A 24,672-nucleotide genomic window follows, 5' to 3' on the forward strand; every position below is an offset into this window, starting at 1 on the left:
TAAAGTGTTACATAAACAGTTATTTTTATTATGATATTGGGCATGTCCTTTCTGTATGTCATTTAAAGTTAACTTGCATTCGAAGGGTTAGCAGTTTGCTAAAAAAGGAAATTGAGGAAAAAAAGAGCTTCCGTTCTGCAGGTTTCTTTCAACTCCCCTTTTCCATTCAGTTGTCATGGGGTTGATCTTGTGGTTTGTCGCGCTACAAGCACTACTAATACAGCTTGTCGTTGCCCAGCGCATCGTTGCAATGGGCGATTTGCATGGAGATCTTCTCCGGACATTGGCGATAATGCGGTTTAGCAATATTATCGATCATGAAGGACATTGGGCTGGTGGTGATACTATATTTGTTCAAACTGTACATACCATGCTACGATTGAATACAGACGAGAAAAGAGAGAAAAAGAGAACTGATTTCTTTCTATATATTTAAATATAATCCGTTGGACCATACATGCTATTAGGGCGATATCGTAGACCGTGGAGATGGTAGGGATAAAATCAAGAACTTGAGTCGGTACGTGCAGTTGAACTCATGCGACATCTTTCTAGATACTATAAAGCTGTACGAATTGATCCAGCGCTTACAAGCAGAGGCTCCTGCACAAGGTGGACGCGTTGTTTCCTTGCTTGGTAACCATGAGATCATGAACCTTTCAGGAGACTGGAGATATGTGAGCACCGGTGACATAAATTCTTTTGGCGGCAAAGAGAACCGCGTAAAGGCGTTTTCGCCAGAGGGTTGGATTGGAGGAGATCTAATCGAGAAAAATCTGACAGCCAAGGTTGGCTCTTCCATTTTCGTACACGGAGGAATACATCCGTCGTTTGCACAGGATGGGATCGAAGGCATCAACTTGAAAACGCGCCAAACGCTGTTGGATTACATCGGATCGCGCGGTCGACATGATCCATATGGAGTCTTTGGGGGACTTGGCCCAACCTGGTATCGAGGATATGCTTTGGATGACGGTATCTGTCCAGTGCTTGAAGAGGCATTGGCTTTGCTCGAGGTAAAGTATATTTGTTTGCTCGAGGTAAAGTATATCTGAAGGAGGTAGTAAATGATAACTAATAGATCCGTAAAATTTTGCTAGGCCGATCGGATGGTGATGGGCCATACTGTGCAAAGAGATGGCTTTATCCACACACGATGTGGTGGCAAAGCTGTATTGATTGATATCGGAATAAGCCACGTTTACGGTGGTCATTATGGGGCTCTGGAAATTGTGGGTGATGAGTTAACGGCAATCTACAAAGATGGGAAACGAAAGCCCCTTGGTACGCGTCCTAAGATGATCCATCAGGAGCTATAGTGGAAACATTAAAATTGTGTATACAGAGACTGTGACGAACTAATATATGACTCGAGAGAGTGATATACACATTTATCTTACACAATTTCAAAAACCACTACGTGCTATTACATAAAACAAAATCCAGTATATATACAAAGAGAAGAAAGGGAGATGGAAGGAAGAAACGGAAAGAGGAGAGGGGAAGGGAAGAAATAAGGTTGTCGAACCGTGGTATCCAGCCGGCGTCATCGTTGTTCAGAATGATTATCGGTATTTATGTTCACATTATCAACCACCAATACTCTCTTATTGTCTCTATCGTCTGATGGCGTAGAAACTGTGGAATTAAATGAAACATTTTCGTCGAGGTAAGGATCAGGTTCCATGCTTTTGCCAGGGCCGGTAAAGTATTTTTTAGCACGCAGTTGGAAGAAAATGATTGCTCCGCCGAGAACAGCCACCAGTGGGACACATGCATAATTCATATTTTCTACAGAGAAAAAGTAGGTTTTAGACAAGAACATATACGTCAATGACGTATTTATTTAGGGTGCAAAATGAGCTTACCAGCAGTGACAGGGTTTTCGGTGGGACACAAAAAGAGGGCACTTGTAAAGACAATCCAGCAACAGCTAACCGTATTGATGACAGGGGAAAATGGACCGAGATGAAAGGGACCACGAGTAAATGTTTTACGAGCAACCGTCAGGCGAAGTGAGATAGGAACAAGATAGGCCAGAGACGAAGCAATAGTGTTGACCGAGACAATGGCGTTAAAAGCGGTTGTGTTCAAAATATACTACAATAACGTGTTCGTCATGCGTAAGCAAAAAACCTAAATGCGATCACAGTGTTGCACCGAAGTTGGGACTCACCAGGATACCGATAACAGCAGCAAAGATGACGTTTGCCCACACAGCATAAACAGGAGTTTTTGTTTTGCTGTTAATTCGGCTTAGATACGAGCTGAATGGCTGATAAGTCGACAAAAACACATTAGCATTGAGAAGAGGGCCTCGATATGATTGATCAAAGTGGTATCGTATATTTACCATGGCTCGATCGCGCGAAAAGGCGTAGACAAGACGTGAGCTGCCAAGTGTAAGAGCACTGCCACAAAAGAACATGGCACCCATTATAATAACAGTAAACACGATGGTCCAGTTATAGCCGACACCATCGAGGAAAACTTGGGTCATTTGTGGGCTGATGGTAGTTTCAACAATCTGTGCCTGGAAATCTTGGACGCAGAAGGTTACGCCAAGTAAAAACATGAAACCGAATATGCCTGTAGTGCCAACTGCATAAAGGATACCAAATGGTGCACTGCGTGCTGCATCCTTGGTTTCCTCAGACATTTGCGCGGCACTGTCGAATCCGGAAAGGGTATATTGACTTTGCAGCAAGCCGATGAGAAAGGCGTATCCGTTGGATGAAAAGCCGGTATCATTTTCAAAGTAGGTAAACTAACATTGAGTATGGTTTATGTGAATGAGGCATTTTGTGATACTAGCATGCTTCCAAAATAAGGCAGCAACAGGGAGCACGCGGTATATGCAACCCCATGCATTGCATCTAAATCTACAAGGATACGTACCACCCATTTTCCACTAGGTTTGTTGGGCGTCAGCACTAGGCCTACGATAACAATCATAAGCGTGCCGATGAGATGCCAATAGAGCGATACTTGGTTGAATACGCCGTTATATTTAATACTGACCGAGTTGATTATGCCGTGGATAAACACAATAACAAGGAAAATGCCATATTGCCAGTATATATCTGCATTGTAGTCAGGGTTTGATATGCTGATAACTGACGACAAGAATTGGGCGAGACCGAGATCCGTCGAAGTGATAGCAACTGTTTGGAAAAAGAGGTGTTAGCTTGTGGTAGGCTATACACTGTAGTTACCATAAAAGATAGTGTACCTGTCTGAGGGAAAAAAGAAGGAAAAGTCAGCTTTATGGAATTCAGCGACATTCTTTATCATAAGGACATTACCAGGCCGATCCAATTACACCAACCCGTAATGTAGCAAGCTATGGGGACCCATTCTGGAGGTGCTAGACGCGAAACCCAAATAAATAAACCGCCGCTGATGGGGAAAGCACTGCAGATCTCGGCAAGAGAGAGAGCGACGCAAAACGTAAAGACAGCGACCAACAGGAAACCTTCGATGATAGCAATCGAGCCGCCGGACATCATGGCATCACCCCAGAGCTAACGTTTGTTTTCGATTGGCATATTGAGTTGTTAGGTAACGAGCAGCGACTGAAATGCATTGCATCGTTTGCTATTATTGTTGATAAGCTGCTTACAGGAGTTAAACCAGAAATTGAACAGCAGCCAAAGGCGACGGCGAAATTGGATATCGTCGACATGGATTTGTTCATTTCCTAAATAATTCGCACAATACGTCTTAGCCTGTTGTGGTTGCATGCTGCGTGGTCGTCCTAACCATGTGTACAGGGTGACCCTGGTTCGATAGTAACCTGTTTATAGCCCATCGAGGCCATGAGCTCTTCTTCGGTTGTCGTTGCATTTTTGACGCCGGTTTCCTCACGATCGGCGGTTTGGTGGGAAGTGATGCTATCGGCCGACATACGATCCAGAATGAGAGTGTGCTTGCTGGTTGATGACGATCAGTTTTGAAGTGTTGAGCGAAGAAAATACGAGGAAAAGAAGGAACCTTAAAAATGACAGGACAAGAGGTTTTTTCATTCAAAAAAAAAATAAAAAAATAAAAGATCGGTGTTCCATATTAGGAAAAACTAAACACAGCGGGACACTCCGCTGAGGATAAGGGAGAAGCAAGGTTTTCCTATAAACTGATTATTTCTTATCTCTTTTGATTACGATAAGATACATTCCTTAATAATATTTGACAGCTTTTGGTCAAGCGCGACCTAAATCGACAATTCTGTTGCCAAGTGTGGTTATCCGTGGCAGCACAAATGACAAATCTAACATTCGCCGACGATTCCTCCCTAATTGGTCGATTTAGACCAGGCAGCTTTTTTGCCACGCTCCCACGCATTCGTCCTATCACATCTGTACTAGTCGGACGATCCCGACTGTCATACCCAAGGATCTAAGTCTTGATATACATTTATCAGATAACTCCCCAGTGCCATTTGCCCGATCGGCTCAGTAGCCATAGAAAAAGTCTTGATCTGTAATGTAGGTTTTATCTTAATGTGTGATACACGATCACACGTCCACAAAGCGAATTATTGATCTATTGTTGGACTATTAGCGTACTGCTGTTTCTATATCACTGTTATACAAAAAAATGGCCAAAGTTCCGATCGTCGCTCATTGGAGATGGCAAGCGACGTCCCGTAATATCAGCATCATGGAAATTGGGAAGTCTTAAGCAGCAGATCAATAATCACATACCAACCTGACAGAGGGAAAGAGGCAGTTTGCTATTATGACCCTCAGAACGTCATGCACTATCATCATCACTGTGCCAAAATTGCTGTGGGAAGTCTACTATGTGATGTAACTTATTCTGGGCCAATTAGATTGTTGGACTATTATCTTGCTAGCTTTTGCCTCTTTGTTGCATCCTCTGCAGTAGGGGTATGAATAGGAGGGCCACGGTTTAGTTTAGTGTTAGACGCTGTGAAATGTTAGTGCCGATGACTAAGAGACGTCTAAAAACAGTACTATTACCGAAATTTCCTTTGCTAAGACTGGAATTTTGTCGGTCGGTAAGAGCCGGTTGTACATTTTGTGGGGTAAAAAGCACGGAGATATACCACGTATTATCACCCACAAGTACAACGAGTAAATCGGGCGTCTAAATATAGACCTTCTGTGATCGGTGCGTATGCACAAGCGTGGTAATTATGAAAAGGCACATTATAAACCATCCTCATTTAATACCTGTCTACATTATAGAAACATTGAAACGAAGCAGCAATAGTTAAACAGGGCTTACGTATAAACCAGGAGTAACGTTGAGCCGCAGAAGCTTGGCGTGCTGCCCATACTATTGTAAGCAATCATAACCATGTAACTGTGAAAGTTGCTCCTATAGCAGTATGATGCGTTCGCCTTATAACCGTCAAAGCTTTATATTGTTCCAATCTGATTTCTAAACACTAAGCATATACGGTTGTCGACCGCGCGTGTCGTGGTATTGGTGTGGGCATCTGCTGCACGCATTAATTCCTTAAGGGGCGGTGATTTTTTCGTCTGGTGCACGCGTCCTTTTTCAGGTAGCCTTTTGCTTTCGTTTTAAAGGTGACATTTTTTCAAATGAAAGGTAGAAAGAAGAGTTGTGTAGGAAACGTAGACAAGTACATATAAAGGTATAGTAATTGTTTAGTCCTTCTTACTTCAGGTACGAGAGTTTTTGCCGGCCCACCTAATACAGCACTACTTTTTAAGTATCCATCATTCTACTAAAATATGTAAACGGCCATGTACTTAACCTAGAGATACCTTCATCATTTTTCTCGCTGGTCTTCCTTCGATTACTATCCTCATTCAAACATTCAAATTTTGGTCTAGTCAAGGTGTGGTCATTGATGGGACATACAAAATCGTACTAAGCCAACGTCTAGCAGTGGGCGTCGGGTCGAGTGGTGGTGTACTAGACTTTAAAAAAAGGGACGGCGAAAAGTGCCACGAGGTTGTCGCAGTAAGTCATCTGTCGCGTCAAAGAGGTCCAAAAACCATACTTTAATTCTCTTGAGGGTCGAAGAGCGGAGCAAGTCCTCGGCATCAGAATTATCACGAAATCCCATATTGCACGGCACGGCAAACAGAGCACAAGCGCTGGAGGGATATAAATGAATGATGGTGCTAGTTGACGTCGATCGATTGAGGCTAGAATAAGCGACGCTATCGTCGAAGGTTGTTGCTGTAGAAAAGAGAACAATACTTTCGATAAAATGGAGGAAAAACCGATATTCTCCGAAACACGAGAGATGTATTGAGGCGCGATGAGGTCGCGTGCTTTCTTATTGTCCACTAGCAAAGCAATGTTTAGCGGGGCATGCTGACAAGCTTCCTTGCATATGTCGCAGACAAGCGTTGCATACAGAGGGCGTTGATAAATTAGATAGCAAACAGCGTAGGGCAGTTCGTATGGCCCCAGGCTTCTTTGTTTCGGCGCACGTTTAGCTGCTAAACGTAAGTCTTCAACGATAAAGTCATCGATGAGGATGGTGTGGATTGTAATGCACACAGTTGTTCGTGTTACCTTCGGTGTGATTACGACTACATGTTTGCATATAGCGTTTCACCACTAACTCGATGTGTTCCCATTTTACAGAGTTGAGATTATGTGGGACCAAAGGATCTTTGTCCAGTTTAGCGGCGAGTGTGGATTCAGTCACTGCCGCTTTGTCTTCCTGAAGATCCCTCTTATATTTATTAGATGCATCGTCCTCCTGGTCATCTGTGGCGGCGTCCTGAGAGATGCACTGTTCTCCGTATTATTCTTCTCATCGTCTTGTTTGGCGTCCGTGTCATTGCTGCTGGCGCGTACAATGCGTGTGTTGTCAGAGCCATGTGCCTGAGGCATCTTATGCTAGGTCGACTGAAAGCCATCTTTGTATTCTCCTTTCCACGCGGTGATGTGTGCGAAAGTTGCAAACCCTAGTGACCGATGCAGTCAATGACGGATTAGCCGTTATTTATGAAGAGGCTGGCATTGGGTTCACGGAAGACACCACAAAAATATCACACCCTCGCAGGGCGCGGGGCTTTCTTTCAGACCCTCACACAGAAGGTGAGAGCGTACGGGAGGAAAATGCATGAGCTAAAGCCGTTTCGTTTCGGCGTCAGCCGGTAAAGCGCGGATGGCACGAGTGCGGTTTCGTCTTTTTCGAAAGAGTGTCCAAAATTTACAGTAACGCCCGCTGTAAGGGCATATCGAGACCAGAACACATTAAGAGTAGAACTCTGCGAGATCGTTCGCAATGAGTGATATTCATCTGTATTTTCTTAAAATTGGGCGGCTGCCAGTATTAGAACCGAATGTAGGGATTCGGATCGCGTTGAGTATGATATCGCAAAAAACACAGCCCAATGCGCTGTACTCGTGATTGCAGAACAGTCCAGCCATCATTGTCAATAATGGGTGTTGAGGCGTCGGCCTGATGCATAAGTGAGACACTTTTATTTTGGAAATTATGCCCCCATGTCATCCTGCATCCTGTGCTCGCCAGGTTGAGGTGCGATAAGGAATGCACCCGTTTCAATGAGAGGGAGGGAGGATTTATACTGCTAGTTCCGAGCGGGAGCGGAAAGAGCCATGTCAACAGCGTTGCTTGTTAAATTGCCGGAAGTTACACAAGAGAAGGAACAATGGATTGCATGATTGCATATAATTCTAGAACGATCGAAAATCATGTGTGAAAAAAAAGTTCGGTACTCTACAATTACGTGCACGTGCTCAACGAGCAAGCAAAGAAGGATCCAAAAAACGCTTGAATAACTCTCAGCTCAATTGAGATCCCTAACTTGAAAGAGATTTGAAAGGGTGCTAAACGCAGCGATGAAGTGCCATCGTTTGCATTCTTCCTCCATCATCGCAAATCCGCAATCCCAACCGAAAGTATCTGCAACAGGAACAACTCACACAGACAGTAGTGTCGCATGTCCGGTGGTGCGTTTATAGACGCCAAAGAACTTGACAAGCCTTTCACCTTGCTTAATTAACACGTCGGCTATATGGGTTTTACTGAATTACGAATACTGGGCGTCAATCGTTGAAGCACACATGCAAGTCAGTTTTCTCCTGCAGATCCGTTTTTTTTCGTAGGTTTAATGCTAGGCGGCAGCATTACTCATATGACACTATCACCGCACTACTTACAACATCGACGATGCAGAGCAAGAATCCGCTTTCAAGATTTCCTGGTACAACAGGTACATAGAACCAAGTCAGGCCCACAGTATAATCTTTAAAATTAGCTACATTGGACGAAATGAGTCGAGGAACAATCGTGTGTCTTCAAACGGTAAAGCTGGCTTACATATTATGGTGGAAATTGATGTGCCGATCTCATTTTATTGCGTGCTATGCTGGGAATTGTATTCATAGAGCTTGTAGCACAGCCAACCATCATGTTGTCGTTGACCGTATAGCCCTTTTGAGCCATCGAGAATCGGCGCATGAAAAGCATGAATAGAGGCACTTTTAAAAATTTTGGCGGTCGATTTTATTCTCGATCTGTTACATAACTTTGAAAAAGGTGAAATGGTATAATAGCGGCTTAAAGAGAAAAGTGAACAGAAGTGAGAATGCTATAATATATAAGAAACATATCATTAAGGTACATTATAAGAAGGGACGAACAGAGATAACAATGGTAAATAATATAACCGTACAGTAGTCTAATGAACGATTAAAGATTGCTCCCGTACAAGCGAGGCATACTCCCCGTTTAGTTCCAAAAGCTCCCAATGGGTTCCTTGCTCAAACACTCGGCCCTCCTTGATGACACAGATCAAATCGGCATTCTGGATAGTTGAGAGACGATGTGCGATTGTGATGGTCGTGCGGCCACCTTCACTAACGATATTATCAATGGCTTCTTGAACAAGCTTTTCAGACTCGGAATCAAGAGCAGAAGTAGCCTCGTCCAGTAAAAGGACCTTGGGTTTACGTATTAATGCACGAGCAATCGCAATACGCTGCTTTTGGCCACCAGACAATTGCGAGCCCTTGTCACCGACCCGTGTGTCATAGCCATCCGGCAATTCCGAGATAAACTTGTGGATATTAGCGGCGCGGCAGGCTTCTTCAACTTGATCCTGGGTAACAAAGTGATCTTCGTCAACGCCAAATCGAATATTCTCACCAATCGTCATGTCAAAAAGCACTGGCTCTTGACCCACTAAAGCCATGTGACTGCGCAGGTTACCCAAAGTAAAGTTCTTGACGTCGTGGTGGTCCAGGCGCACGTTACCCATTGTAGGATCGTACCAGCGCTGCAGCATTCCAATAGTGGTGCTTTTTCCACATCCGGATCCGCCTACCAAGGCGATCGTCTGGCCTGCTTTGCCTCGTAAATTGAACGCGCCTTCGAATATAGGTTCTTCGCGAGTGGGATAACAAAAGCCAACGTTATTAAAAGAAACATCGCCTGCAACACTTGCAGTAGCCATTTCGATGCCTTCAAGGTCCGGATCAATATAGGATTGTCGTTCGATCACGTCGAGAACACCAATGGCAGCGGTCTTGGCCTTGATAAAGTTTGTAGCAAATACACTGGATCGACCGACACCTTGCATCGAAATCATGAGCGTCAGCAAACAAATAAATAGATCATCGAATCCAATTCGTCCTTGTTGCATAAACATGACACCAGACGCATAGGTGACGGCTGCAACGTAGAGAACAAAACCTTCTGACAGGGCATAGCCGAGAGATGAAAGAAATGCCTTGCGCCTGGCCAGTTGGTGAGGCTTTTCCAGTGTTTTCGCGAACTTGGACTCAAAGTGAGCTTGCTTTCCGAGTGCAGCAACAGTACGGATTTCTTTGATGGCTTCACTGGCAATCACAGATCCGTGTTCATGCGCTTTGGCAGCCTTATCTTGATAGCCTCGCTCTAGCCGAGCCTCGTAAAAACTGGCACCCATGAGGAAAGGTGACATACCAATAACAATAAGGGATAAAGCCCAGTCGTGCGCAAAAGCAATCGCCAAACCTTATCGAATTAAAGAGCTCCAGATTAATCCTCCACTTGACGGCTTATCAAAATAGATAGAAAAGTAAAATAAACCAATATCTAGGACATACCGCAAACTGTTGTTGAGATAAACTGCATGATATCGCCAGGCACCTTGGTCACCATTTCGTTCATGTTCTTGGTATCTGCTGCCAGCTTGGAAGCCAGGGAACCAGCACTGTTGTCCTCGTGATCGAAAAAGCCGATTTCTTGTTTTAAATAGGCACGAAGGAGCATCGCTCGAAGCCGTGCAGTACAACGAGCATCCACCAGTTCAAACATCCAGTTCTGAAGGCCATAACCAACGAATGCAATAATAGCAAACACAAGGAACAGGAATGCATAGTAATTGGCTCCTTCGAAAGGACCAGGGGCAATTTGCTCTCTCGGTTGAATAAGGACCCAAATACACTTGCCGGCAGTGAACGCAAAAAGTGGATATACCACACCGGCAATTAAAGCACCAAGACAACCTGAAGCCAAAAGATGCCACTCGGTCCGTACTTGTAGCCATATCTTGCCAATAGGTGCATCTTGCTGTCGTCGTAACTTCAGTTCTTGCTTATTCTTCATCTGTTTGAGCTCATACGCATCAACGGATGTTGTGGTGCTTCTGCGGACTAGATTAACTTCGGTGGTATAGAATTCGTCGGTAGGTATTTGAATGGTTGCTCCTTCTTGACTACTTCGTTCGCGGAACCTGATGCTTTCTAAACGTAACATCTCTTCTGATAGATCCGAATCATCGAGCCGATCTTCTTGTTCCGTCGCAATTTGCTGTTTTTGCACCAGTTCCGCGTAAATGCCTCCGTATCGCACAAGCTGATAGTGGGTGCCTTGCTCTACAAGCTCGCCTTGATGCATCACAACGATAAGGTCTGCGTTACGGATAGTGGAAAGACGATGGGCGACGACAATTGTAGTTCGACCACTAGATGCAGCATCCAAAGCGCGCTGTACTAATCGCTCCGATTGGGTATCCAGCGCAGATGTTGCCTAGTAATATGTAATAAGAAGATGGTTAGTTCTCAACCATGCAAATTTCTCTTAAAAATTATTGTAACAACAATGATACGTACTTCATCAAGCAAAAGAATAGACGGATTTTTAAGAATTGCTCGCGCAATAGCAATACGCTGCTTTTGACCACCAGACATCATACCACCGTGTTCACCGACCAATGTGTCATATCCTTTGGGCAAATTGGATATGAAGGAGTGACAATTGGCTTTCTGACACGCACTAACAATTTGATCTTGAGAAATTGTATCATCGATACCGAGCATCAGATTCTGACGGATCGTCATGTTGAACAGCACAGGTTCTTGGCTCACCACACCGATTTGAGAGCGAAGCCATTGCACGTTGAGATCCTTGAGATCGTGGCCATCCAAAAACACTTGTCCAAAGGAAGGGTCGTAGAAGCGCTGCAAAAGTTGAATGCTGGTCGATTTCCCCGAGCCACTTGGGCCGACAAAAGCAACAGTCATACCAGGTTTGATTGTGAGATTAAGGTTCTTGAGAATCGGAACATCCGGTCGTGTTGGATAGCTGAACTTGACATCCCGGAACTCAATGCAGGCTGAAAGTTGTCGCGGCTTTAGTCCTGCATCTGAATCCGTGTCGATAGTTGGCACCCGCGAGATTGTTGCAAAGATTGTATAGGCAGCTCCTCGGCCTGCAGACAATGCGGCTATTTGATCTGGAAGCTTCATCAAGGATATGGCACCCAAGAGTATACAAAAGAACGAAATCATGACACGGAAGCCCTTGAGCGTATCATCAATTGCTAATTTTGCGCCATACCAAAGTGCAAATGCAAAGATACAAAATAGCACAAACAGGAAAGAGCCAGTACCAGCTCCGAGAACGAGCGCACGGCGTGAACCAGCTTCACGGGTCTTGATCAACTTGGTCTCGTATAATCGAGAGAACCGTTCTTGGAGATTGAAAGAGTAGACCGTTCGGATACCGCCTAGAGCTTGCTCTACTACGCTGCCCGCTTCAGCATATGCATCTTGAACTTGCTGGGTGCTTCGAGACAAGTAGCGATCCATGAGCCAGCCAACACTAAAGAGCAAAGGCAGGACTGCGACGACAATAGCGCCCACGCGCCAACCAACAGCAAAAGATTGAAAAAGACCCATGGCAGTGGCTGCCGCAGTCCTAATCATGGCACCATATTTGTCGGATATAGCGTCTTGATAATACTGTGTGTCAGTTGCCAGGCGGGCCGTGAGAGATCCGTTTTCGGCTTTATCGAAAAATGACATATCCTGCCTCATGATAGCATGGACATAAAGCTGACGCACACGACGGGTTTGGTTTTCGCCGGTAATAACCCAAAGCATATTGGCCATGTAGGCAAGCACCATAACAACAGTACCGATGGAAATCAAAATGATTGCTGCGTTCTTGGCCATGTCGTTCAAGCTACCGCCTTCCTGATAATCCTCCATTGTCGAATTGATGAATAAGCCAAAGATTACGATGGTGCCTGGCTGCAAGAGACCGACGATAATTGAACATGACATCGCCAGACCGATCATTGCTTTGTCCCTTAAAGTTGCGTAGCGAAACATTTTGCGCATGGAGATTGTATGCCTGCTCTTCTTGTTCAATTTCTTCTCCTTGTTGTCTTTTGCTGCTTCTTCGCGCGATTGTATCGGAATTGTTTGTTGTGTCATAGCTGCAGCAACAACGCTGTTGTTGGATGACGTTGTGTCGCTGCATGGACTGTATTGGCGTGGGGACCGTGACCAAGTAAAGGATGAAGGTACGTCAGGCATGTTGTGGGGAATAAAGGAAGAAACTTGACTGGTATCTTAGACTGCTGTCCTTTTATATATCGTTATTTTAACTCTAAAACTATGACAGCATTACGGGAATTGAAAAAAAGCATTTGCCCAGATCAAATCTTGGCTTATTACTTATCAGTAATCTACATTGTCTGAGCACAGTCTAGGCGAAGGAAAAGCACACAAAAAGCTCAAAACTGAGAAGTAGTGTATTCCTGATGTCATTTTGGCTGTTGTCTACTACTATTGCATCTCACCATGGCATTCTTCTAACATACTTAAGGAAGAAAACAGCTTTTAAATTGCTACATCAAGCGGAATTTTGCAAATCCATCTATGTCTTCAGCACCAGTGGCTGTGATATATGCAATATTTTCCAAGACATTCGAGTTTTGATACTTTATCAACAGAGTCCATGCTTATAGATTTTTGATTTATTCATCTTCTTACTGTGCCAAAAATATATGCAGGGTCAGTGCGTTGCATGTTTTGAATGACAGCTACTGTGTTGGCAGTTGCCAGATCGGTCGGAGTTTCACCAATCATCCTTGGCAATTTGGCACCTGCTTGGCGGCCAACAAGTCATCTACTATCACCGATTAGAACCACCCTTTAAAGAAACGCCATTTATGGCAAAGACAAAACAAAGCTATCTATGATAGCTTATCATAACTCACATCCTAATAAGTGACTATATGGCTTTGATACAAAATATACATCTTACAATCAACCATTTTGATAAAAAAAACCAAATTTTGTTACAACGTGACCTTTTTCATCTTTCAGTAGTTTACGGAGCAGCGTGCTTCGGGGAAAAGAAAGATGTTGTAATAGAATGAGGTTGCGAACAAGATAAAGAAGTCTTTTAGACAGCGAACAACGTTCATGCCCATCGTGTTGCTCATCGTGTTTGGATCAGCTACATAGCAACGAGTTAGAACTATTTGTTTACATTGTGTGACTCGAACCTGACAATATCAGCACTTGCAACTTCACATTTGAAGCTCATCATTAACCAGTCAAGTTTTAAAAGACTAATGTACTTAGTATTACAATTATTTTTATTTGATTTTCAGATCAATTGCTAGTGTATGTACAAGAGATTATTGTTCTCTATGTATTATAAGTGTATAGGTAGGAAGATGGAATGGTATAGCGGGTGAAAAAGAAAGCAATGGATGGATGAGAAGAAGTTGAAATAAAAGTGCAAGAGTGTGAAAGAGACATAGTGTTTAAAAGTAAAAGATGGAACGATGAGAAAAAGAGTAATAATAATCATACAGTATTCTAGTGAGCGTTGAGGGATTGTTGGCGCACAAGTGCAGCGTATTCGCCATCCAGCTTGAGCAGTTCCCAGTGAGTACCCTGTTCGACGATACGGCCTCCCTTGACAACGCAAATGAGATCAGCATCTTGGATGGTCGACAAACGATGGGCAATGGTGATGGTAGTGCGACCACCTTCGCTGATAACATTGTCGATGGCAGCCTGGACAAGCTTTTCGGATTCAGAGTCAAGAGCAGAAGTGGCTTCATCAAGCAAGAGAACCTTGGGTTTACGGATCAATGCACGGGCAATGGCAATACGTTGCTTCTGACCACCGGACAACTGTGAACCCTTGTCACCAACACGGGTATCATAACCAGCAGGCAAATCCGAGATAAACTTGTGGATGTTGGCAGCGCGGCAGGCTTCTTCAACTTGCTCTTGAGTGACGGACTTGCTTTCATCCATACCGAAGCGAATATTTTCACCAATTGTCATATCAAAAAGAACAGGCTCTTGACCGACCAAAGCCATGTGGCTGCGGAGATTACCCAAAGTAAAGTTCTTGGTGTTGTGTTCATCCAGACGGACAGTACCGTCGATAGGATCGTACCAACGTTGAAGCATACCAATAGTGGTTGATTTACCACAACCCGATGGACCGACCAAAGCAATGGTTTGACCAGACTTGCCTTCCAAGTTGAATTCGCCGCTGAAAATGGGCATATCGGGACGTGCAGGGTAACGGAAGGTGATATCCTCGAACGAAATGTCGCCGTGAATAGAAGAGCTGGCAGGCTCCATGCCTTCAAGATCGGGATCAATGTGGGGCTTGCGTTCAATAACTTCAAAGGTGGCAATGGCAGAGTTCTTGGCCTTGGCAAAGGTCGAAGTGAAAACACTAGCACGACCAATACCCTGAGCAGTGATAAGGACAGCCATCATACAGACAATCATTTCCTCCATGTTAATCTTGCCATCATCCATAAGACGGACACCAGCATAGAAGGCGACGGCGTTGGTGTACATGTTGATACCCTGTTGCAAAGCATAACCGACAGATGACATCATAGCCTTGCGCATAGCGAGCCTGTGAGGACGTTCCAAGGCACGATCAAACTTCGTCTCAAAGTCGCTCTGCTTGTTCAAAGCTTGGACAGTGCGAATTTCCTTGATGGCTTCACCGGCAACTTCACCGCTCTGTTCGTTGGCCTTGGCAGTCTTGTCCTCGAAACCACGATGGATAGTCGATTCGTAGTAGGTAGCACCACCGATGAATGGAGCCATGCACAAGATAATCAAAGTCAAAGTCCAGCTGTGCACGAAAGAGATAACAAGACCTAATAAACAAAATACCAAAAGCAGATAAATCACATGTTTCTTCCCCTGCTAAATCAGAAAGCAAAAGAGTTTCCACAAACTTACCAGTGATGGCTGTAGAGCAAATCTGAGTAACATCACCCCAGACCTTGGTAACCATTTCGTTGACGTTCTTGGAATCGATAGCAAGCTTGGAAGTCAAAGCACCCATGCTGTGTTCATCGTCGTCAAAGTAACCAATTTCCTGCTTCATGTAGGCACGGAAAATATGTCCACGGAGACGCTCGGTGTAGAGTTCACCAGCACATTCAAAGGCAATGATCTGAGTACCAAAACCAATGAAGGAGGCAATACCGAACATGACAAAGACAAATGCATACAAGTTGGCACCTTCCAAGGGACCAGGAGCGACGTTCTCGGGACTGAGAATCATGACAGTGATAATTTTGGCGAAAATGAGAGCGAAACAAGGGAAAATAGCACCGGCAATGGCAGCACCGGCAACACCGGCTCCAAGCATAAGCCATTCGGCACGCATTTGCTTCAAAATCTTGCCCATAGGAGCCTTTTGCTTCATGCGCTTCTTGCGTTCTAGCTTTTCCTTGCGGAGCTTCAGTTCGAAAGCGTCGATCGATGAAACAGTGCTCATGCGGACCAGGTGACCCGAGGAAGCGTCTTGCTTTTCGTTGGCTTCAACGATTTCGTTGATCTTGCGTTGTTGTTCGAGAAGTTCTTCGTTCTCCTTGCGCATCAGTTCTTCTTCGTCGACTTCTTCATCCTCGGTACCACCAACTTGCTTGGTTGCGATCTGCTGCTTGCGGACCAATTCGGAATAGACGCCTTGCTTAGCAAGCAATTCTTCGTGGTTACCTTGTTCGATAAGTTCACCTTGATGCATGACAACGATCAAATCGGCGTTGCGGATAGTAGACAAACGATGGGCAATAACGACAGTAGTGCGGTCAGCGGCAGCAGCATCCAAAGCACGTTGGACTAAGCGTTCAGACTGGGTATCCAAAGCAGAGGTGGCCTACAGTTGATTAAAATTGAATGCATAAGTATCTCCTGTTGCAGAAAGTTGTTCTGTAGATTCAAAGAGGTTGTTGACAACTTACTTCATCCAAAAGCAAAATAGTAGGGTTCTTGAGAATAGCACGAGCAATGGCAATACGTTGCTTCTGGCCACCAGAAAGCATACCACCGTGTTCACCAACAAGAGTGTCATAACCGTCAGGCAACTGCGAGATGAAGGTGTGGCAGTTGGCCTTCTTACAAGCTTCAATAATCTCCTCACGTGAGGCTTCGTAGTTGATACCCATGAGCAAGTTTTGGCGGATAGTCATGTTGAACAAGACAGGTTCCTGCGAGACAACGCCAATCTGAGAACGCAACCATTTGACATTGACATCTTTGAGGTCGTTGCCATCAAGAGAAACGCTGCCCTCAAGGGGATCGTAGAAGCGCTGGATCAACTGAACACTGGTCGATTTGCCTGAACCAGAGGGGCCAACGAAGGCAACCGTCATACCAGGTTTGATCTTGAGGCTAAGTTTCTTGAGAATAGTGATATCCGGGCGGGTAGGATACTTAAACTGGACATCCTTGAATTCGATCTCACCAATAACCTTTTCAGGCTTGAGACCTTCTTCGGAATCAGGATCGATAGTAGGAACGCGATCAATGGTGGAGAAGACCTTATGGGCAGCACCGGCGGCGGTGGAGACGGCAGAGATATTGGGAGGCAATTGCATGAGGGACATAGCACCAATGATCATGGAGAAGAAGACGATCAAGACGGTGGCACCAGTCATCTTTCCTTCCTTGACGAGTTGGCCGCCATACCAGAACGAAAGACCGTACGTGGCGAACAGAACGAAGAGGAAGCAAGCGAAACCAACACCAAGGTAGATACCACGCTTCATACCAACTACACGGGCCTTGACGAGCTTCTCCTCATAGCGACGAGCAAAGCGGTCTTGTAGAGAGAACGAGTAGACGGTGCGAATGCCAGCAAAGACCTGTTCAGCAATAGCGCCGGCTTCGGCATATGCATCCTGAGTTTGCAAAGTGAACTTGGTGATAAAGTAACCAATGGCACCACCGCAGGCAGCAAGGACGGGCATGGTAGCCAAGATGATGACAGCCAAGTTCCAGCCCTCCACAAAAGCGATGACGAAACCAGAGATAAAGGCACCAATCGATTGCAAAAGGATACCGCATTTTTCAGAGATACCGTCCTGGATCAGCTGAGTATCAGCAGCAAGACGAGTTGTGAGGGAACCTTCTTCAGATTTATCGAACCTAGTGTAATTAAAATGTGCAGGGACGGACGCTAAATAAGCATGTGCGGTTCAAGGGGTAAAGGGGAAAGGACTTTGAAACAAAACGAGAGGAATAAGCTTACCAGCCAAGATCTTGACGTAAAATGGCATGTACATATTTCTGGCGGATACGGCGAGTTTGGTTCTCACCAGTCATGATCCAGAAGCTTTGGGCAACGTAGGCACCGACAAGTACGCCGGTACCCATGTAGACGAAGATGAGAATAAGATCGTAAGTCATATCAAGCAGCTTGAAGTCTCCCATTCCTTCTTGCATTTGCTCGGGCGTCATAGTTTGCATGGCAGTAACACCTGTACCAAGGTCGTCCATAAACTGACCAAAGAAGACGATCATAACAGGCTGCATAGCACCGACACCAAGAGAGCAGATCGCGGCAATCAGAACCATCACAAGTTCTTTTGTTGTGGCGAAACGGAAAAGTTTGTGTACGGGAACGGCGGGATCTTTCTTCTTCTTTTCCTTTTTCTTCTTCTTGCCGTTATCGTCGTTGTCGTTCGTTTCGAGTTGTTGAATAGGAGAGTGTTCTGTAACTGAGTGCTTTTCGCTGACAACCTCAGATGGTGCAACATCTTCGGTTCGTTTTAATTCGAGCTCCTGCACAGTCGCATCCGACCGTGTTGATGAAGCTGACCCTGGCATGGAATATCACAAGTGGGTGGAGGTATAAAAAAAAGAAGATGGAAATCAAGCGGGGGTCTCTTACAAAGAAGTGTTCTCTTTTATATGCTTTTGTGAACCCAGATTAAATCGAACTTTTTTTTCGGTCGCGAAATACGGCGGCCCGAGGACTACCGAAGCTTCCGCACCAATCATCACTAATGGCGTCTCAGTGTGTGCTCCGATTATCACGTTTTCAGTATACCTTTCGGCGCTCGTTTTCGGCGCCTCCACCGGGTCGGTTTGCTTTGTTTCTTAAGCTGGATGCCTAACCAAGAGTTACCATGGTTTTCCTCCATTTCCGAATCAATTGCTGGTTTCCTTACTTGGATCGCATGCACTGCAAGTGCTACACACAAGGCAGTTTTCGGGAATTCTGATCTGCCATAACCCGAATTTCTCTCTGCAGCCCTGCTTTCGATTATTGAAGATCATCACGCGCATCCTCATCATGCTCCACAGTGTTTCTGATCTATTGAGGAAGAAATTTTCCTCTATTATCGCTATACGCTGTTTGGATATGTCTAAAACAATCCCTAGCAAAATCACTGAAGCGGATGTTCTGATTCGAAAAAAAAATGCACAGATCAAGAGAGAGACAACAGCTTATTGGATCTCGTTCAAATGCAAGGCGGAGATCGATTCGCGCTTTGATAAACGAATCTGCTGCGAATTTACTGCGGTTCAGCCTAGGCTGGCCTGTTCGCTGTTGCTTTCGAAGATATTTATTCGGCCCCCGTGTTTTACCAGCCACATTGTCATCATGTAAAGAATTTGTAATTAAATGCGATGCGCGATCCCGTCGTTGCTTATCGGTGAAGGTCTACTACATTGAGATGAATCATCGTCTTTGGGACAGAACATCGACGTGGCTAGCATGTGATCCTTCTGTATTGGGACAATCTTTGCGACACAAACTGGGAAAAAAAGACGCTGGCCGATATCTAGTGTTTAATTTTTTCCACCAAAGGATGATATTCGAAGAATATCATGTTTATGTGATCATGAAATCATGGCGCTTGGATCACGCAAATCAGAATCATTGTAGTCGAAAGTCGACGGCAAAATGGTCAGACCGGGGCTTTTGGGCAACTATTGCGCGCGGCACGCGTATCATTCTAAAAGTAAACTTGCAATGTCTCGGATGAAATATTGAAGCGCAGACTCCCTCTACCAATACATTTTCCCCCTGTATCTCGGTGCGCCTTCTTTTGATCTGCTGGATCAGCTTATCACCCACTTTGTCCTGGAGCAATGCTGCTGATTTGCACATAGGCGACAGAGCAACTGGTAGCAGTGAAGAACACAGAAATTTAAGCAAAGGATTAACTCACAAAGGTAGAAAAATAGCTTGAAAAACGATTTCTTTATGATTTCTCACAAAAACGATTGATTGTACTACACTTTCGTAGAAATCCGGGCGATTATGACCATAGACGGCAACAACCAGTGTCAAAACAGGCTGTAACACACACAGAATTAGTGGGTATCGGTCCGGTTTTCAAAAGCGGATAGAATGCCCGCGCAAATCAGCTGTACGTTCATAGGATGATAGGGATGAGCATCGTCTCAGTAGTATACGGTCTATCTATAGCGTCATCATTTGCCAATCACGTATGGTACTAATTGGCTAAGCAGTCTTTGTCTCTGACTTTTTAATAAGTATAATGATAGTAGTAGGAAGCAAATAATATTAAAGTACAAAAGGAAAAAGGTGGAGAAATCATATACACAAAAGCTACATGCCGAAAGATTATGAACAAATACTATCACATGGAGAAGCATGGAAATAACAAAAATACAACGATTGAATGCGAATAACGAAAAGGACCATAAGATTACAAAACATAAGAAAGAACGGACGGCAAGGGGGGAGTGGCTGCTGTAACTCTAATGCTTGTTGCTGTCGTTATTTTCACCGTCGACCTGTAGTTTTTCACGGCTACTGTTATTATTGAGAACAGCCCCAGTCGAAGAAGCAGCGGCTACCATGCTTGGAATCACAATTGATGCGGCAACGCTATCTCTACGACCGTCGTGCTGCTCGGCACCTTCCTTGAATGCTGTGATGTCTTGCTCAACGTTCTTGTACGTGTCATTTCCAGCCATGTAAATAGAAGGAACCAAGGGACCCTTGTAATCACCTCCCAAGTACCGCTGTCGCGTGGCAGGGTTGCGGAACAAGAATCCAAAAGCGCTGTCGGGAATCAGGCGCACCACAACGCCTACAGGCAAGGCAAACATACCCACGATAATTGCAATAGCCCACGAAGGCCCATCAATCTGCGTGACCTGGAACGCCACACCGGCAAAATTGACAATGATCGCCTGTAGGAAGATGCACGTAAAGAACACGCCAATGAAGAACTTGTTTGCCCAGATGTTGTGGAACACGTTGAGCTTGCGGTCGATACGGCGGCAGTTGATTTCATTAAAGATCTGGCAGAACACAAATGTGTTGAACACGATCGTCTGCAGGACGGTGTCTTCGGGAGAGTAGTTGAGGATACCGCCGTACAGCAGGACAAACGTGACAATGATCTGAAAGATAGACTGGCCGATAATCATCTTCCACATTTGCAAGCTGATCAGAGGCGCCGACTTGGGTTGCGGTCCGCGTTGCAGCAGCTCCTCGGTAGGTGGATCCGTAGCGAGTGCCAATGCGGCTAGCGTGTCCATAATCAGGTTTACCCACAGCAACTGGACGGCCGTTAACACGGACTTTTGCTCCTCGCTCGCGACACCGGAAATAAACGTCAAGACAACAGCAGTGACATTGACTGTGAGCTGGAATTCCAGAAACTTGCGCACGCCATCATTGACACAACGGCCCCACATAATGGCACGGACGATGCTGGCAAAGTTATCGTCCATCAAGATAATACTGGAAGCTTCCTTGGCCACCTCGGTGCCGGCGATGCCCATGGAAAAGCCAACATCTGCAAGCTTTAGGGCAGGACCATCGTTGGTGCCGTCGCCCGTCACAGCGACAATTTCGCCCAGCTCCTTAAGCCGCTCCACCAGAATACGCTTGTCTTCAGGACTTGATCGTGCCAAAACTTGCAACCGTGGAATCACTGCGTCCATTTCGGACGGAGCCAAATGACGGAACACAGGACCCTCCATGACTAACCCTCCGGTCGTGTAGATGCCGCACTGACGTGCAATGCTCTTGGCTGTCATGACATTGTCACCGGTTACCATGCGAACAAAAACGCCAGCTTGTTGGCATGCACGCACAGCATCTTTGACACCCGGCCGCAAAGGATCTTCAATACCAATAATACCGAGCAAAGTCAATCCTCGGTCTTGCACAAGGTCTTCATAGGGAACGTCCGGCTCGACGCCTGCGGCAGCGGTACCGCCAGCCGGCGGCCACTGAGTAAATTCGCGATAGGCAACAGCGATGGTACGGAGACTCTGGGAAGCATAGGTCTGGATGATATGGTCGATGCGTGTGCGGTCTGCTTCTGTCAACGGTCGTGACTGAGCGTGGTCGCCTTGATCCAGCGATACCACGCGTGAGCAGTGCTCAACCATAATTTCAGAAGCACCCTTGAGATGCGCGCGATAGATCATCTGGGACGGCTTTTCACCAGGAACCTTGATGATGGTTGCCATGGCCTTACGCTCTGAACTGAAGGGGAATACCTGTTCAATCTCAAAACGCTGGCGGAGTGTGCCGAAGTGTTCGCTTCCGGTTTCGCTCGTGAAGGAAAGGAGTGCAGTTTCGGTTTTGTTTCCAACAATGGCAGGATTGCCTGCTTCGTCTTTACCTTGGAAAGCCGACGAGTTGATGGCGATGCCTTGGTGGATCAGTTCGTTGACAGGTGCGGGGACTTTGTCTGCAACAGCGGAGACGTCTGAGACATCGGTCTGCGAATCTGAGGGATCGCGGCGGAAGCGGAACGAGGATCCGATCGTGCCAGCTACAACAGTCATCTTGTTTTGCGTCAGTGTGCCTGTCTTGTCAGAACACACCGTAGTAGCGTTGCCCATGGTTTCACAAGACGCTAACACACGGACCAGGTTGTTGTCCTGGAGCATGCGTCGTGTAGCATATGCGAGAGCTATGATTTTAATAATAGAAAATAGTTAGCAAGTGATAAATCATGTACGACGCACTCAAATTATCAATTTGCTACTTTACCAAGAGTAACAGCCAAGGGTAGACCTTCTGGAACGGCAACGACAATAACAGTGACGACAAGAATGAGAATACTCATGACATCGCTGACAATTTTTGTAGCTTCTGTTGGCACACCGTGGCGGAAGTTGACAAAGTATCGAATCAGAAGGGCAATCAGCATCAATATGGCAGCAGCGGACCCCAGCTTGGTAATCATGCCGGCCAGACCATTAAGTTTGATTTGCAGAGGGGTCATTTCATCTTCGGTTCGCAAGGCCATCATGGTCCGACCGTGATAGGAGTGGACGCCAACACTAGTGACGAGATAGGTGCCGACGCCTTCAAGAACCTTTGAGCCAGAAATGATGAACGGATCCGGTGTAGAACGACTTAGCTGGGCCTTGGGTGGCTCTTGGCGTGTAGAGGCAGTGCCTACGGACGACGATGAAGCTGCACCTTTATTGGGAGAAGGAGGTGCCAAGTAGTCCGATTTGTCCTTCTCTGGGCTGCTGGCGTGGTGTTCTTGGAGTTGGTAGGCTTTCTGTGCACATGCGCGCCAATCGAGTTTTCGGACGGCATCTGATTCGCCCGTAGCAGCTGACTCGTCACACTTGAGGTTGTGGCCTTCGATGAAAATACCATCGGTTGAGACCACCTCGCCAGGCTCGAGATAAAGAACATCGCCGACCTGGACATCGTGTACGGAAATCATTTCAGTCTTGCCTGATCGCGTTGCCTGTGATGGAGTGGTGTATTTTTTTAATTAGATGAACTGCTTTCTTTCACTCTTGCAGGTCTTATTAGACAAGTACCTTGACTTGGCGATCTTCTTTCTTGGCATTAAGTTTGCGAAACTGCTTGTCCTTTTGGAAATCATTGATACTGCCGACAAGAACAACAATGGCGATGGCACAGATGATGACTAGGCCCTCAACCCACTTGATGCCAGGGATCCTATTTCCTTCAGCATCATATTCGGGGATGTCGATTGTCTCGTAAATGCCTACAGCTAATGAAACGATTGAGGCAACGCCCAAAAGAATCTATCGCATAACAGCAGAGATATGTCAATAAAAACAAACATTCCTTCTCTTGATCTGAGTGCTCTTGATGTAAACAAGGGAGTGATGTACCAGAGTTTTATCGCGAAAAGCGAGGAACATAAGCTGAAAGATGCTCTTGCCCTTGATTTGGGGCAGTATATTCGTGCCAAACACCTGGGTTCGCTGCTCGATGTTGTTTACAGCTTCGAATGATGATGATTCTGTGGAGGCATTCATGATCGAGTCCAGGGGGATACTGGAGCTGATTTCCGTCGTGGGTGACAGGCCAGCGTGTATGTCGGCATGTAAGCCTCGTGCGACGCCTTCCAGTCCGCCATACTTTATCAGCAGATCCAAGTTTTTGGGATCCATTAATGCCTCGAGCTGTGAAGGCTTAAACGCGAATGGGTTGTCGCTATCTTTGTGTGCTGTAACCAGATCTTCACGCATGTCGACTTTAATTTCGCCTTGGTCGGTTTTGACTGTCGAGGTCACGGGTGATGGTGTTGCAGTGCCTACAAGCGTTGGTTCGCCGCCGGCGCCACGATAACTGGAAAGCTCATCGGGATGAGTTACAATGGCAGGCGGTTTGTCATTCGAATCGGATGCCATTTCGTTTGTATTGAGGTCGTTACTGCTGTGTCTTGTAAATGATTTGACGAAAAATGCATGCAGAGGAGAAGGAAAAGGAAGGCGAGAGAGAGAGAGAAAGTAAGTGGGAAGATGAACAAAGGGAAGACGAAGTACACGAAAGAGGAGTCTTCCCAAAAGGCCTATTGCGTGTGTCCTTTTTTTATTACTAGTTTTCACGATCGAGGGTATTTATACGGAACACACCAGTCCAACCCATCACTGGGTTATGCGAGCACAAGGACAAGCTCTCCATGCAAAAAGCAAAGGGGAAAATGGGGGGAGCGAGGAGCCGTAAGACGATGGGCTCGGTGCACAAGAAGACTTTCCAGCTAGAAAAGTAGCGGCAATCTAATTAAGAAGGAAGGTTCTGCGTGTTCGCAAGTTTGCAAAACAAAGATGATGACACTGGCCACACTATGATAGCAAAAAGGCACGGTCGGCCATAATCGACGCCTGCCACCACAATAATGACTAGGTAAACTACTA

At 45.7% G+C, this 24,672-nt stretch overlaps 7 protein-coding genes across 7 annotated transcripts; 2 read left to right on the forward strand and 5 right to left on the reverse strand.

Annotated features, from left to right (window-relative positions):
• The first annotated feature begins 72 nt into the window (after positions 1 to 72).
• On the forward strand, positions 73 to 1,453 carry BDB00DRAFT_958382 (Metallo-dependent phosphatase-like protein). The gene is made up of 4 exons (XM_053129678.1): positions 73 to 361; positions 468 to 492; positions 556 to 1,016; positions 1,101 to 1,453. The coding sequence occupies exons 1-4, from the start codon at positions 176 to 178 to the stop codon at positions 1,317 to 1,319; spliced, it is 891 nt and encodes a 296-aa protein (XP_052978635.1). The 5' UTR covers positions 73 to 175; the 3' UTR covers positions 1,320 to 1,453.
• On the reverse strand, positions 1,454 to 4,005 carry BDB00DRAFT_828736 (amino acid/polyamine transporter I). Its single transcript, XM_053123879.1, has 6 exons — positions 3,306 to 4,005; positions 2,899 to 3,168; positions 2,354 to 2,767; positions 2,177 to 2,275; positions 1,869 to 2,100; positions 1,454 to 1,791 (listed from the first exon to the last, which is right to left on the reverse strand). Exons 1-6 carry the CDS (start codon positions 3,507 to 3,509, stop codon positions 1,547 to 1,549), a joined length of 1,464 nt encoding a protein of 487 aa, XP_052978636.1. The 5' UTR covers positions 3,510 to 4,005; the 3' UTR covers positions 1,454 to 1,546.
• A 1,355-nt stretch (positions 4,006 to 5,360) lies between these two features.
• On the reverse strand, positions 5,361 to 6,645 carry BDB00DRAFT_828746 (uncharacterized protein). Its single transcript, XM_053123880.1, has 4 exons — positions 6,520 to 6,645; positions 5,996 to 6,455; positions 5,757 to 5,912; positions 5,361 to 5,679 (listed from the first exon to the last, which is right to left on the reverse strand). Exons 1-3 carry the CDS (start codon positions 6,548 to 6,550, stop codon positions 5,837 to 5,839), a joined length of 567 nt encoding a protein of 188 aa, XP_052978637.1. The 5' UTR covers positions 6,551 to 6,645; the 3' UTR covers positions 5,361 to 5,679; positions 5,757 to 5,836.
• A 24-nt stretch (positions 6,646 to 6,669) lies between these two features.
• On the forward strand, positions 6,670 to 6,975 carry BDB00DRAFT_828747 (uncharacterized protein). Its single transcript, XM_053123881.1, has one exon. The coding sequence runs from the start codon at positions 6,697 to 6,699 to the stop codon at positions 6,919 to 6,921; it is 225 nt and encodes a 74-aa protein (XP_052978638.1). The 5' UTR covers positions 6,670 to 6,696; the 3' UTR covers positions 6,922 to 6,975.
• Positions 6,976 to 8,660: 1,685 nt separating this feature from the next.
• On the reverse strand, positions 8,661 to 12,786 carry BDB00DRAFT_873456 (putative ABC transporter protein; the record flags this gene model as incomplete). The annotated part of the gene is made up of 3 exons (XM_053127093.1): positions 8,661 to 9,976; positions 10,069 to 10,993; positions 11,077 to 12,786. 3 exons carry the CDS (start codon positions 12,784 to 12,786, stop codon positions 8,661 to 8,663), a joined length of 3,951 nt encoding a protein of 1,316 aa, XP_052978639.1.
• Positions 12,787 to 14,082: 1,296 nt separating this feature from the next.
• Positions 14,083 to 18,363, reverse strand: BDB00DRAFT_765487 (putative ABC transporter protein; the record flags this gene model as incomplete). The annotated part of the gene is made up of 4 exons (XM_053119511.1): positions 14,083 to 15,401; positions 15,487 to 16,411; positions 16,497 to 17,682; positions 17,786 to 18,363. The coding sequence occupies 4 exons, from the start codon at positions 18,361 to 18,363 to the stop codon at positions 14,083 to 14,085; spliced, it is 4,008 nt and encodes a 1,335-aa protein (XP_052978640.1).
• Positions 18,364 to 20,271: 1,908 nt separating this feature from the next.
• On the reverse strand, positions 20,272 to 24,165 carry BDB00DRAFT_765534 (PMCA-type calcium-translocating P-type ATPase; the record flags this gene model as incomplete). The annotated part of the gene is made up of 4 exons (XM_053119514.1): positions 20,272 to 22,451; positions 22,532 to 23,246; positions 23,323 to 23,553; positions 23,644 to 24,165. 4 exons carry the CDS (start codon positions 24,163 to 24,165, stop codon positions 20,272 to 20,274), a joined length of 3,648 nt encoding a protein of 1,215 aa, XP_052978641.1.
• Positions 24,166 to 24,672: the final 507 nt, after the last annotated feature.

This window comes from Zychaea mexicana (genome assembly GCF_025766255.1).
Source record: "Zychaea mexicana strain RSA 1403 chromosome Unknown BDB00scaffold_48, whole genome shotgun sequence".
NCBI lineage: Eukaryota > Fungi > Mucoromycota > Mucoromycetes > Mucorales > Lichtheimiaceae > Zychaea > Zychaea mexicana.

Excerpts from the sequence above, each read along its gene's own strand:
- BDB00DRAFT_828736 (XM_053123879.1), bottom strand. The coding sequence starts at position 3,509 with ATGATGTCCGGCGGCTCGATTGCTATCATCGAAGGTTTCCTGTTGGTC. Across the intron at positions 2,101-2,176 it reads CTGCTGTTATCGGTATCCTG|TATATTTTGAACACAACCGC; the intron begins GTGAGTCCCAAC and ends ACGTTATTGTAG. Across the intron at positions 1,792-1,868 it reads CGAAAACCCTGTCACTGCTG|AAAATATGAATTATGCATGT; the intron begins GTAAGCTCATTT and ends TTTTCTCTGTAG.
- BDB00DRAFT_828746 (XM_053123880.1), bottom strand. The coding sequence starts at position 6,550 with ATGCAAACATGTAGTCGTAATCACACCGAAG. Across the intron at positions 6,456-6,519 it reads TAGTCGTAATCACACCGAAG|ACTTACGTTTAGCAGCTAAA; the intron begins GTAACACGAACA and ends TTATCGTTGAAG. Across the intron at positions 5,913-5,995 it reads CGACCCTCAAGAGAATTAAA|TCTAGTACACCACCACTCGA; the intron begins GTATGGTTTTTG and ends CTTTTTTTAAAG.
- BDB00DRAFT_828747 (XM_053123881.1), top strand. The coding sequence starts at position 6,697 with ATGCATCGTCCTCCTGGTCATCTGTGGCGGCGTCCTGAGAGATGCACT.
- BDB00DRAFT_958382 (XM_053129678.1), top strand. The coding sequence starts at position 176 with ATGGGGTTGATCTTGTGGTTTGTCGCGCTACAAGCACTACTAATACAG. Across the intron at positions 362-467 it reads ATACTATATTTGTTCAAACT|GGCGATATCGTAGACCGTGG; the intron begins GTACATACCATG and ends ACATGCTATTAG. Across the intron at positions 1,017-1,100 it reads AGGCATTGGCTTTGCTCGAG|GCCGATCGGATGGTGATGGG; the intron begins GTAAAGTATATT and ends AAATTTTGCTAG.